Here is a 14624-nt window from a genome sequence, read left to right as displayed (position 1 = left end):
GATTTAATTGTTATCAATTTGATTAAAACAACAAAATAAATAAATACGCAGTAAGCATTAAACCGACATCAATCAAATCATTATCTTAAATGTAGATATGAGAAGGATCGTGAGTTTTTATTTCTAATAATTTTAAATAGACGAGTATATCTATACTTACTTTTCATTATTCCAATAATACCATTAAACATTTTTTTTCTATAATAAAGATTGTTGTTGGTGTCATTAAAAAATAAGAATTTAGATAATATATTTTTTGTTATATTGTTAGTGTGATTGAAATAGATAAGCATGGTTGGTTTGATTTGTTATAATTTAAAAGCAAAAAGCATTTATATTTTTACTTTTAATCAAAATTTTATAAAAACAACACTGTTCATAATTTTCAAACGTTTGCGTAATAAAAAGATCGAAAAGACTATAAAGAAAGTAGACTATTTTGGCCTAACTTTTTCTCCTTCCAATTATATCTTTAAGCAAATTTGACCATCAGAATGTTATTCTGTTGATGTCATCAAAAAAGATAAGAATTTATATTATATTATTTTTTTTAAAGATATTATATAAGTTATATTTGTTGGTATCATTAAAATATATAGGTGTAATTTATTACAATATAACAGTGCAAAATATATTATCTGCAGCTAAAATTTTAATAAAATTTTTATAAAACCTACCATTCATAATTCAAGAAAACATACCTAGTGTATCCCGTAAAAGAAAATGTCATGAAAATAATAATATGAAATACAATGAAGATATTTTTTTTTATCGATCTTATATAATGAATATAGTTAAAATTTTGCTATATTTTTTTAAAAAAAGAATATTGATATATTTTAATAATAAAATAATTATGCTTTTTATATTTATATACAAGCATACTTTAATTGACAGGACATTGTAGTATATAAACACCGAAATTCCAACTTCATATTTGCTACCTTTTTTTTTGAAGGAAACTTCATATTTGCTACTCCCTCCTGTCCTATTTACAAGAAACAATTTACTTTTTAGATACATTAAATAATTTATGTATTTGGTTTAGGTTCTTGGCTAGATACGTACATTATTTAATGTATCTAAAAAGTCAACTTTCTCTTGTAAATAAGACCGGAGGGAGTACTTGTCTACGTTAAGAGATCAATTCCTAATTGATAAACTATTTAAAAGAAAAGTACTCCCTCCGTTCCTTTTTAAGTGTCACTTTTTAACATTTTACACAAACCAAGACACTCAATAAATGTTACTTTTTCTTATACAATATTCTATACTTTTACTATAATAGTCTTAGTCATTTAATATCTTATTTCATATATTTATCTCTCCACAATAAATAACTAAGGATAATGTTGGTAAAACAACATTTATTATTGCATTGAACTTTGAAAGTGACAGTTAAATATGAACAAAAAATTTCTCCAAAAGTGACACTTAAAAAGGAACGGTAGTACATTAATTTTGAATGAAGATAATCACAAATTTCAAAGTATATCATGCATCACCAGAGACGGAAACGTGGCGGGCTCCTTAAACTCAAATTTATGTGTTTTTTCAAAGAGAAATGATATTTTGACAACCACTTTTTGACAATTTTTGAACAACTTTTTTTCTCATACTCACATGATGTTGTTATCCTCTCTCTTCCTTTTTCTCTCTCCATTGTTTTTGACCAATAAGAAGTGAAAAAAACAAGGTTGTCAACAAAATTATCATCAAATGGATGTCAAAATATCATTACTATTTTTCAAAGGTACATTTACTCACTTTAGTATATACACCCTCTGGTCACTATTATAAGCAAAAATCTACTTTTTAGGTTCATTTAATAAATGATGAATGTAGTCCATTAAATAGACCACATACATCATTTATTGAATGAACCTAAAAAGTGAAATTTTGCTTATAATAGTGACCGGAGGGTGTACTTTTGTTTGTCGTTTGTTCTTTCTGGTTCTTGTTTGAGCACATGATCAAACCCAAAAATAATTTTAAAATGCTAATGAAATTCAATTTAACACTTTATTTTTAATATGCAATCAATTATTGAGTGAAATTAATGTAATTTTCTATCATTTTATAATTGATCAATGTTTAAAATGATAAGATATTTTCACCTAATAAAAAAAAGTAATAACAAAATATTAAACATTGATTAATCATAAAGTGATAGAAAATTAATGTACCTAAATATCTGACGTAAAGATCGCCTAATCTAAGGAATCCAATCTTACCGTCCATTTAAAGAGGACTCATGTAAAGACAAAGTTTCATAGTCCAGTCCACTAAATACTCTATAGATACTTTAATTAATAACTAAATAATCATGTCTTGCCTGTTTATTTCCATCGATTTTTTTTTGTTTGAGCAAATTTCCATCCTTCTGTAATTAGTCAAGTTTTATATATTTTCATAATAATAGAAATATACTTTTTTTTCCCATAATAATATAGGAATGAAAGTTGTATTCAAAACATTTTACCTTTAATTAATTAAAATTGTTGATATAAAGATCTTGATAGAAATTAGAAAACATTCATCTTATTGATGAATAAATGGTCATCGAAATTACACGAGAAAGAACACGAGCTCGTATATATGTTCATCTAAACCTGATTCTCATGTGTCAATATCTATTTTTCCAATGTCCAAAGATGTATAAGGGGTGAAGACCACGTTTTCATTCCTCATTTCATCCAAAATGTATCAAATACTCAAAGTAAATAGTCAATTTTCTCCCGCTTTTCATCTACTTTAAACTAACAAATAGTTTTGCTTTTCTTCTTATATTAATTCTTTAGTCGAGAAACATTTTTAGGGTAAGTCTTGTGTGTCAGTATCTACTTTACTGATTTCCATTGACGTATCAAAGACGCGAAAATCACATTTTCCTTCCACTTTTCGACATTCATAGAATTAACTTTAGCGTGAATCCCGTGTGTCTTTATCTATTTTATCAATTTCCACCTACGTACCAAAGGCGCGAAATTCACATTTTTCTTCAAGTTTCTGCCATTCATAAAATTAACTTTAGCGTGAATCTTGTGTGACTATATCTATTTTTTCAATTTCCACTTGCGTACCAAAGACGCAAAAATCACATTTTCCTTCAAGTTTTCATCATTCATAGAATTAACTTTAGCGTGAATCTCGTGTGTCTTTCTATTTTATCAATTTCCACTTGCGTACCAAAGACGCGAAAATCACATTTTCCTTCAAGTTTCTGTCATTCATAGAATTAACTTTAGCGTAAATCTCGTGTGTCTATATCTATTTTATCAATTTCCACTTATGCACCAAAGACGAGAAAATCACATTTTCCTTCCACTTTCTCCCCTTTTACACTACTCATCTCTCTTTTTGTCAAAGCAAACTCTTCATTAATCTTCAATTAATATGTATCTAATGCCATGCTCATCTCCATATCATTGACTAAATATTTAATTTCTATACATATTTTCATAACCATAAAAAGGCATGATGACATTTTCATTCCTCATTTCATCCAAAATGTATTAAATGCTCAAAGTGAAGAGTAACTTTTCTCCTAGTTTTCATTTACTTTAGTCCTTTCAAAAAAATCTACTTTAGTCTCACAAATAATTTCGTCCTTCTTATTTTCTGTAGTGGGAAAAAAATCGTGTCAGTCTCATATGTTCCTATCTATTTTACTAATTTTTATTGATGTAACAAAGACACAAAAATCACATTTTCCTTCCACTTTCCGCCCTTCCTACAATTAATTTTAGCGTAAATATCGTGTGTCAGTATCTACTTTACCAATTCCATCAAGTTATCAAAAATGTAAAATTCACATCTTCCTTCCACTTTCCGTTCTCCCTCTTACACTCCTCTATCTTTTCATGAAAACAAATATCTTTAATCTTCAATAAAAATGTACCTAATCTCATGCTTATTTCCAATACCATCCATTAACAGAAAAGAAAAAAAAAATTCTATCTAATTTCATAATCATAGAAAGACACCCTCATTTTTTAGAATAAAAAAATTTGTCTAAAACAATTAATTTTCAATTTTCCATTCCCGTTAGAGGTAACTTCAAAACAATTAAAAAATTGTAAAAAAAATATTTTTATTCATATTATTTTAAAAAGTAATCAATCAATATATATTGACTTGTAACCAAAAAAAAATCAATATATATTGACTACGTGAAACTATAGAGACTAATACGTTGAATCGAGTGAAACCACGATAAATGATAAAATTCTCTTAAAATATTTAAATCAAAAATCAAAATTCAAAACCTCTGGAATAGAGCTCATAAATTTTTTTTATGCAAATGTAGATGCATTGTTATGCAAACTTGCCATCAATGATGTTGGCATACCATAAGGTTGTTCCTTTGTGGTCATGGGCATAGTGAAGTTTTGCATGACTATAAACCTATCATATAATCTAGCCCTAACTTGGTGGTAAGGAGACATAGAAGCTGTAGTAGACACAAGAATATTGGTAGTGAATAGCTGCACAAAGATCCCAATTTCTGGTTCTGTTATTGCAGCATCAGTTGTCGAAACAGTTGGAGGAACGGTTACTCCCATTTCTGTCAAAACTGGCATTGCCATGGTTGCTCCCATGGTAGTTGACACATTCACACCCATTGTAGGGGCAGATGCATGTGTGGATTGCGCTTGTGAACAAGACTGTGATGATTGTGATGATGCATAAGTACCACTATTGGTGGGTCGAGTCATTACTTTCAAGGCTTTACCACTTCTTAAATTCATGCACAAGTATTTTTTCCAGAAAAAGTTTACTAAAAGCAGTTATAATTTTTCCATAAATATTTTCACAAGAACACTAAGAAAAAATTTGAAAGTTATGGAAGTTTCTTCCGAAAAATTGCATAAACAGGGTTCCACTGGGCGTGCCAATTTGTTTACCGGTGTTTTTGGTAAACAATAGGGCTGGTTTTGGTTACTACAAGTAGGATCAAACCAAAAATCCTAGGACTTGTTGTGCAATCTTTTTCCAAAAAATGCATGAATGTTCATCATATTCATAGGTTGCTTTAAGAACAAGATGAAGAAAACTGTTTTTATGTATGAAGATACCTGCCTTTTGATAGAGACAAGTAAAGAAAACACAAGTAAAAGACTTTACAATTTAAACGCAGAAACTTAAAGAAAAGGTAAATTGCATTGCATTAGTGTTAACGTGGTTCGACAAATCAGATTACATACATTGTGTATGACTCTTTTCTCTGAACGCTGGTACTTCGAGTGCTGGAATTCTATAAGTGATTTGCGACCCATTTTTCTTATGAAAAGCTACTATATATACATATAGAAAATAACTGCACAACCTAAACTGCTAAAATTGCATGTCTTCGTCGAGAACTGCATGCCTTCCATGTATCTGGACACTTGAAAACCACTTGAAACCAACTTCTTTTCTAAATCAACTGCTTGTCAGTTTCCATCTTTACGTTGAAAACTTCCAAAGTCTGTTGAACTGTGGCTTCCGTCGAAAACTTTCAGTATCTGTCGAGCTCAGCAATTTCAATCATGAACTTAAAGAATTTTACAGCTTTGAACCTTCTTTTTGCTGTCAAATACTCTATATGGTCACTATTATAAGCAAAATAATACTTTTTAGGTTCATTGAATAAATGATGTATGTGGTCTATATTAATGACTACATACATCACTCATTCAATGAATCTAAAAAATAGTTTTTTTTGCTTATAATAGTGACTGGAATGAGTATATAATAGATAAAATGTAGACTAACAAATGGATGACACAAATCCAGTTGGCCCTTTCTCATTTCATGGTTTGGACCAAGTAGTGAAGAGTTTGAGGATAGATATGGAAAAGAAAAGATAAATTAAATATCTCATTGTATCGATCGGATATCCTATATTATCCTTACAACTTTATACCGGCGCCGCGAAATGTCATTTTGGACAAACAGTATTATTGGATTGAGACCGTTTACCCCATTCAAACCGTGAATTTATTTTTGTTTTTTTAGGGGAGTTAATTTATTTTCGTTTTTTTTAAATGATGGAGTTAATTTATTTTTGTTCTTTAGTAAACTATATTTTTGAAGGAAGTTCTTTAGTAAACTATTATTATCTTAATTTTTTTTTTATTTTGGTTCAATAGTCTAGTGGCTTGATCACACACTTTTTTAAAGTGTGGAAAAGTGGAGAATCGTGGTTCGAACCTAGGGATGGCAATGGGTACCCGATAGGTATATAATACACATCCCAATATCCGTGTTTGTAAAAAAATGCCCGTACCCGAGTTCGTTTCCTCGTGGGCAACAACTTTAGTACCCTTCCCAATACCCTATGGACACCTAAGTGCCCATATGATTCGAACCCCACCCCATGCAAATATATAACTACCAACTGAGCTACACTTACGGGACCTATTATTATCTTAATTAATAAATAACAAATTTGAGCGGTCAAAATACAAACTTTAATCTTGAGAAAAAAAATTATTTTTCCCTCTAAAAAAGAAAAGAAAAAAAATTATTTTTATTTTTTGTGAAAAAAATTGTTTTGTTTTTGGAAAGTTTGGACAAGTTGTATCCGATAACCTCAATAGGGTCAGAAAAATTCCTATAGCTTTAATACCTAGCTTTGAAGTCTTTTTTTTTTCGGTGGAATAAAATTCCTATAGCTTTCATACTTAGTTTTGAAGTCTTTTTTATTATGATGTAAATATAAACATAAATTTAGAATTGAGTTTAGAATTCCTTTAAAGAATGATATGTATTATAAGAATAATCCCGAAAAAAAAAAAGAGAATAATAATATTGAATATAATGAAGATTGTTTTATCAATTTTATATGATGAATATAATTCATTGCAATATGCAGTGATTGGGATTCAAACTTAAATTTTTTTGTTTATTTATTTTAAAAGATGATTTTTTTAGTCATTAAATCAAAAGCATTTGATAGAAAGAAAAAAAAAAGTACATTAATTTTGAAGGAACATAATCACAATTTCAAAGTATATCATGCATCACCAGAGACGGAAACGTGGCGGGCTCATTAAACTCAAATTTGTGTGTTTTTTCAAAGGTACATTCACTTTAGTATACTTTTGTTTGTCGTTTGTTCTTTCTGGTTCTTGTTTGTGCACATGATCAAACCGAAAAATAATTAAAATGCTAATGAAATTCATTTTAACACTTTATTTTTAATATACAATCAATTCTTGAGTGAAATTAATGTAATTTCTACTACTTTATGATTGATCAATGTTTAAAATGATGAGGGATTTTCACCTAATAAAAAAAGTATATTAACAAGATGTTAAAAGAATTTTTTTTGAGAGAGCTCTAACACTTTTTTTTTTTTTAGAGAAAACTGTAACACTCTTTTAAACTTTTAGTTTTAGTAGCAATTTTCAACTTTTAGATTTTGTTTTCCTCATGTTTTAAGTTGAAGTAAACATCTACTTTTAAACTAAATAGTTGACGTAAAGATCGCATAGTCTAAGGAACCCAATCTTATCGACCATTTATAGAGGACTCATTGAAGCTTTATGGTCTAATCCACTAAATACTCTATAGGAACTTTAATTAATAACTAAATAATCATGTCTTGCTTATTTCCATCCTTGCTTTTTTTTTTCTTTTTTGGAGCAAATTTCCATCCTTCTGTAATTAATTAAGTTTTATATATTTTCATAATAATAGAATTATACTTTTCTTCCCATAATAATATATATAGGAATGAAAGTTGTATTCAAAACATTTTACTTTAAAATTAATTAAAATTGTTGATATAAATATCTTGATAGAAATTAGAAAACATTCTTCTTATTGATGAATAAATTGTCATCAATATATATATATATATATATATATATATATATATATATATATATATATATATATATATATATATATGTGAACCCGAGTCTTATGTGTCAATATCTATTTTTCCAATTTCCAAATATGTACAACGGGTGAAGATCACGTTTTCATTCTTCATTTAATCCAAAATGTATCAAACACTCAAAGTAAATAGCAATTTTCTCCCCTTTTTCAACAACTTTAATCTAACAAATATTGTTTTTCTTATTTTCTTTAGTCGAGAAACATTTTTAGGGTAAGTCTCGTGTGTCAGTCTACTTTACCAATTTCCATTGACGTACTAAAGACGCAAAAATCACATTTTCGTTCCACTTTCTGACATTCATAAAATTAACTTAATTAACTTTAGCGTGAATCTCGCGTGTCTTTATCTATTTTATCAATTTCCACTTACGTACCAAAGACGCGAAAATCACATTTTTCTTCAAGTTTCAGCCATTCATAGAATTAACTTTAGCGTGAATCTCGTGTGTCTATATTTATTTTATCAATTTCCACTTACGTACCAAAGACGCGAAAATCACATTTTCCTTCAAGTTTCTGTCATTCATAGAATTAATTTTAGCGTGAATCTCGCTTGTCTATATCTATTTTATCAATTTCCACTTACGTACCAATGACGCGAAAATCACATTTTCCATCAAGTTTCCATCATTCATAGAATTAACGTTAGCGTGTATCTCGTGTGTCTATATCTATTTTATCAAGTTCTACTTACGTACCAAAGACGCAAAAATCACATTTTCTTTCCACTTTCCGCCATTCCTACAATTAATTTTAACGTAAATATCGTGTGTCTGTATCTACTTTATCAATTTCCATCAACGTATCAAAAATGTAAAATTCACATCTTCCTTCCACTTTCCGTTCTCCCTCTTACACTCCTCTATCTTTTCATGAAAACAAATATCTTCAATCTTCAATAAAAATGTACCTAATCTCATGGTTATCTCTAATACCGTTCATTAACAAAAAAATTATTTCTATCTATTTTCATAATCATAGAGACACCCTCATTTTTTAGAATAAAAAAAAAATTAAAATTGTCTAAAACCATAATTTTCAAGTTTCCATTCCCGTTAGAGGTAACTTCAAAACAATTGAAAAATTGTAAAAAACTTTTAAAATTATTTTTATTCATATTATTTTAAAAAGTAATTAATCAATATAACAATTAAAAAATTGTAAAAAAATTTAAAAATTATTTTTATTCATATTATTTTAAAAAGTAATTAATCAATATATAGACTTTTTTTTGAACGGCAATCAATATATATTTGACTGCGTGAAACTATTTTTGAACGGCATTCAATATATATTTGACTGCGTGAAATTATTGAGACTAATACATTGAATCGAGTAAAACCACGATAAATGATAAAATTCTCTTAAAATATTTAACAATGCTGCATCTTCAAAGTTGAAGTCAAAAATCAAAATTCAAAACGTCTAGAATCGAGCTCAAAAATCTCTTACCATCTCATAAGTTTTTTTTAAGTGATTTTATTAATTGATTAATATATACACATTATTATTATAATATGTAATTTGAGGTTGATTTCATATATTATCCTAAAAAATGAAATTATAGAAGGAAGAAGTATGAATCACATATTTTTTTGTCATCACAAATTTCTCTCTCCGACCGATAAGAAACCAACAAGACAAGTCCCATGTGGTTTCTTAGGATCCACTCACTTAACTTGTTCCACTTCACCAAAACTCGTGACCCATAAAAAGAACCCTTTTTTTCTGTGTACTCTTCTCTTCTTCCATTTTCCATAACACCCCCTTCTTCACACTTCTTCCTTCAATGGTTGCTATTTAAACCCCACCCTCTTAACTTGCTTCTTCATTTTCCATCTGGGTTTTGTGAATTGTCTTCTTGAATGATGTCTGTCACTAGCAAAAGCATTGATTTTTTTGGTAAAAACTTGGTATCTTGTGGCTGTTCTTCCAATGCTTCTTTTCATAGGCATGAAGTTAAGAATTATGCTAAGGTGAATTCTAAAGGGTGTGGAAATGGAGCTCGTAAATTGGTTTGTTGTAAGAAGAGGAATACTCATCAATATCGTGTTTCTTCTATGGATACTGCAGAGCCTACTTTGAATGGTACAGTGATATTTTATTTTATTTTTTTAATAATTTGAAGTGTGTTGTGGAGTTACTTCATGTTACTAGTTTGCATGAATGATTTTGTCTGTACTACGTAGTATCTTATTGAAAGTGTGTCTGGTGTTCGTCAGTATCAGAATTATCTGATACCGGCGAACTCCATACACATGTTTCATTCAGTCATTTCATTTTGTATGTACTATGTAGTACTGATACTTCTGATGGAAAGCGTGTCTGGTGTTGGTGTCTGACAGTATCAGAATTGTTCTGTCGAACACCAGACACATGTAACATTCAATCATTTCATTTTGTATGTACTATGTGGTTCTGATACTTCTGATGGAAAGTGTGTCTGGTGTCCGACAATATTAGAATTGTCAGATATTGTCGAACGTCAGACATATGTACATTCAATCATTTCATTTTGCATGTACTATGTAATACTGATACTTCTGATGGAAAGTGTGTCTGGTGTCCAACAGTATTAGAATTGACAGATATTGTCGAACACCAAACACATGTAACATTCAATCATTTCATTTTTTTTCTTTTTCAAATTAGTATTGGTCTGGACATGTAAGTGTGTCACCGCGGTATGTGTATTTGTGTCAGTGTTTTATAGTGAACGAATGAATATATGTTGATATTGATTTTAGAAGTAGAACTTTGGCATTGAAAGATTTGGTTTGGTTTTTGAATAGGTGGAACTCAAGCAATCAAAGACCTTGCAAAAGGATTGAACTTGAAGAGTTATCCAGCAACCCCTATTTCACCGAATAGGTTGTTTGAAGTAGTCTCCGATGATCTTCAAACACTCAATAAAAATCTTCAGTCTGTAAGTATTGCTTTCTATATTCATGTTGTGTGCTGTTTTTTACTATCTGGCTTACTTGCTTATAATTGTGTCTTGTCTTGTCTGTTTGAGTATATCTGTTGTTCTATTGATTTCAGCATACCAGAAAAATGTGGATGATATGCATTGTTCATTGATTTTAAACAGGACATTCTTTGCTTATTGTTCTTTTAATTATCCATTTTTGAATTCCGCTACACTATAGCGCTATAGTACCGCAATAGCGGCTATTTGACAACACATGTACTAAATTGTATATCACAAAACAATATCGATTTTTTCAAATTCTGCTATGCTATGGCGCTATAGCTGCTATTTGACAATAAATTCTTATTGCCTGTTGAGCCTTCTTGCTTCTCAGCTTTTCTTACACTGCAAACAGTAATGATTAGATTTTTGTTGCCTATATGTTAGTTTAACTGATGAGGATGCTCTTGATAGATTGTAGGTGCAGAAAATCCAGTTTTAATATCTGCAGCTGAGCAGATCTTTAGTGCTGGTGGGAAGAGGATGAGACCGGCTCTTGTGTTCTTGGTGTCAAGGGCGACCGCAGAGCTACATGGCCTTGAGTAAGTATACAAATCTCTCTTTTTCTCTCTCACATGCGGCACACACACAAAGAGAAGTCATTTGCTTGTCCTGAAATTCTATGTATATGGCAACAAAAAAATTGAAAGCTTCATCTTGAAATGAATGATTGCAGGGATCTTACTGTAAAGCATCGACGTTTAGCTGAGATAGTTGAAATGATTCATACTGCAAGTTTGATACATGATGATGTGTTAGATGAGAGTGACCTAAGAAGAGGTAAGCTAGTGTTTAGAAATGCCTGTTTAATATTTTTGACATCACTTTATTTTTCAGCAATGTGCATACTGCATACCCGAAAGCCATTTTTCTCATACTTTACGGTTGTTTTGATTTTAATCTTGGACAACCATGTTATAATTTATTTGATCAATACTTTCCTTTACACCTCAAGCACATGGCCTGAAACTTTGTTATAATCTGAAATGGAACATTATTGCTCGTTGTATGAGTCATTTCATGTCGGTGTTAAGTACAAGTCCAAAGCTACATCTGCTATGTATCACCTTCTGAAGATTGACAAATTGGTATATACATTCATAAAAGGCTTCGAGTTTCCAAACTATGACATTTGATTTCCTTGTTTTTTCTTTTCCATCTACTTTGCTGGTGTCCGTTTTCCTCTATTCGAACTAGATTTGGTTTGCTAACTTGCTTTGAATTAATAGGGAAGGAAACTGTTCATCAAATGATTGGAACAAGAGTGGCAGTGCTGGCTGGAGACTTCATGTTTGCACAATCATCATGGTATCTCGCCAACCTTGAAAACATTGAAGTCATTAAACTTATCAGCCAGGTGAGTTCCATCATTATACAGCTTTGAAAATATCCTTATCAGTCACTTGCATCTTCAAAATCATCATTCCAAGATTCAACCCTGGCCGGTGAATATGAAAGAACATATGTTAGGATAGGTCAACCCCTTACATGGATATCAATTATTTCAAGGGATTGGGCTCCACACTTGCGCGCAGGGTTACTTTGGTCTAATGAAAAAATCAATTTTTTCGGAAGTGCTTAGCATAGTGTATGAAAAGATGCATTATTTCATTTTCTAAACATTGTTTTTATTTTTGCAAAACTTTTGGTGTGTGACAGGTGATTAAAGATTTTGCTAGTGGAGAAATAAAGCAAGCTTCTAGCTTGTTTGACTGTGATGTTCAGCTCGACGAGTATCTAATCAAGAGTTATTTTAAGACAGCCTCCTTGATCGCTGCCAGTGTAAAAGGAGCTGCAGTTTTCAGCGGTTCTGACAGCAGCATGACCGAGAAAATGTTCGAATACGGGAAGAATCTCGGTCTCTCCTTCCAAGTTGTCGATGACATATTGGATTTCACACAATCGGCAGAGCAACTTGGAAAGCCTGCAGGCACGGACCTCGCCAAAGGTAACCTCACCGCTCCTGTAATTTTCGCGTTGGAAAAAGAACCAAAGTTGAGGGATATCATTGAGTCTGAATTTAGCGAGATTGGTTCTCTTGACGAAGCAATCAAGCTGGTGAAGAGTTGTGGGGGAATCGAAAGAGCACAAGAGTTGGCAAAAGAGAAAGCTGATCTTGCTATTCAAAGTCTTCAATGTCTTCCTCCAAGTGTGTATCGATTAGCTCTCGAGGACATGGTGACATATAATCTTCAAAGGATTGCATAAGTTTGTGCATGATGAGACACATTAAGAAAATCAAGAATAATACAATGATTATTTGAACTTGTCATTTCAAGATTTTCCAACAAATCCATCAACACCTTCCCTTTGTGCTACTTTTTGGGGTACCAGTGTATAGACATTGAAGGATCAAGAACAAGTAACATAATATATTCCATTATTGTATTTATGATCTTATACATGTATCAGTATATTCTTTTCCCCATTTTATTTTCTTGGATCTGGTTGTAAGGGAATACAAAATTTAAAATGAAAAAATAATAATGATTATTATTTTTCTGATTTTCTTGTACGCTTACTACTAGGAAGAGATTTTCATATTTTCTATAGTTACAAATGTCATTCCTTAAGGCTGAAAGACGTGTTTAAAATAGCATGGCAATAATTAGATTAATCTTGTCTTTTGAAAAAAGCAAAAAGCAGTATGTTTGTTGGAATCAAACAATTGGTAGATTTTAGACCCTAAATAATTATGATGATAACTCACACCTTATTAGTAAAAAATTTATCTTTTACTATTTAACAATGTTATTCAAGTGTACAATTAGATATGGTAAGTGTACATGATTCAAATAACTTGACGAAATTCAGGGTTGTGTTTGTTTCAACTTTAAAAAAAATATATATAGATTTTGGTTAAAAGAATCTAGATTTTTGTTTTTTTAGATTTTTTTAAAAAAAATCTAAAGCTATTTTTGTTTGTTTACTATCATAAAAATCATTTTTTGAAACTCTTACACTTGAGTTCCTTGTATTTGGAAAAAAAAAAAACTAGATTTTGAAAAAACTATCAGGAATAGCTTTTCATTTTGAGGCTAAAAATGATTTTTTTCAATCACTCACGCAGTTTTAGCTTCTTCTGCCGAATGTTGATGTGTGTCCCACGTTCGCATAAGATGGAGGTGAAGCGCCTAGACCACTCAAGAGAGGTTACACTTTCGAGGAAAGTTCTTAGATGTTGGATTGTTCTTTATGTATATCAAATGATTTAAGCCCTCGATTCTTTTTCAAACAGAACTTATAAAGCGAGAGTCGTCCCTCTTTGAGTTCTTTTCGACTCCTTGTTGTTGTGAGTTTCCTTTGTTGTGCATTTTCGTTCTTCTTTTGGCTTATGACAACTTGCCGGTCATGGGTTTAGAACGTTCGCCAACCTCTACTTGACGAACGATCTCAGGTTTCTTAAAGGCATCCCCTTTAATCTTTGTTTTATTTTCACTGTTTTCTTGCCATTTATCCTTGTGAGAATGGGTAATCTGAGCACCTTAGGCAATCTAGGATACTCAAACCCTAATTCCTTTAGAGATGTTGAGAATTTCGTCGATGAGGTGGAAAAAATTGTGGATGTCAAATATGATGATAATTGTGGATTCCACGTGGTTATAGTTGAACATCTTGGTCACGATGAAGATATTCACCATTTAATTTGTCTAGCATTGCTTAGAGAGCTAAATCCGTGTAAGAGTGATTGTATGTCCATTTTGGCTCCAACACATGTTTTAAGTATATCAGAGATGGTCTATACCCTCCAAAGATAAAGAGT

General features: G+C 30.8%; 1 protein-coding gene across 1 annotated transcript; it reads left to right on the top strand.

Annotated features, from left to right (window-relative positions):
• The first annotated feature begins 9620 nt into the window (after positions 1–9620).
• Positions 9621–13366, top strand: LOC146949311 (solanesyl diphosphate synthase 1, chloroplastic-like). The gene is made up of 6 exons (XM_085745372.1): positions 9621–9978; positions 10683–10816; positions 11276–11403; positions 11538–11641; positions 12091–12218; positions 12521–13366. The coding sequence occupies exons 1-6, from the start codon at positions 9756–9758 to the stop codon at positions 13067–13069; spliced, it is 1266 nt and encodes a 421-aa protein (XP_085601498.1). The 5' UTR covers positions 9621–9755; the 3' UTR covers positions 13070–13366.
• The last annotated feature ends 1258 nt before the right edge of the window (positions 13367–14624 follow it).

This window comes from Medicago sativa, chromosome 2 (genome assembly GCF_051527215.1).
Source record: "Medicago sativa cultivar Bolivia chromosome 2, Bolivia_mono, whole genome shotgun sequence".
In the NCBI taxonomy this organism is placed as follows: domain Eukaryota; kingdom Viridiplantae; phylum Streptophyta; class Magnoliopsida; order Fabales; family Fabaceae; genus Medicago; species Medicago sativa.
This window is presented reverse-complemented; position numbering and strand designations above follow the sequence as displayed.

Excerpts from the sequence above, each read along its gene's own strand:
- LOC146949311 (XM_085745372.1), top strand. The coding sequence starts at position 9,756 with ATGATGTCTGTCACTAGCAAAAGCATTGATTTTTTTGGTAAAAACTTG. Across the intron at positions 9,979-10,682 it reads TGCAGAGCCTACTTTGAATG|GTGGAACTCAAGCAATCAAA; the intron begins GTACAGTGATAT and ends GTTTTTGAATAG. Across the intron at positions 11,642-12,090 it reads TGAGAGTGACCTAAGAAGAG|GGAAGGAAACTGTTCATCAA; the intron begins GTAAGCTAGTGT and ends TTGAATTAATAG.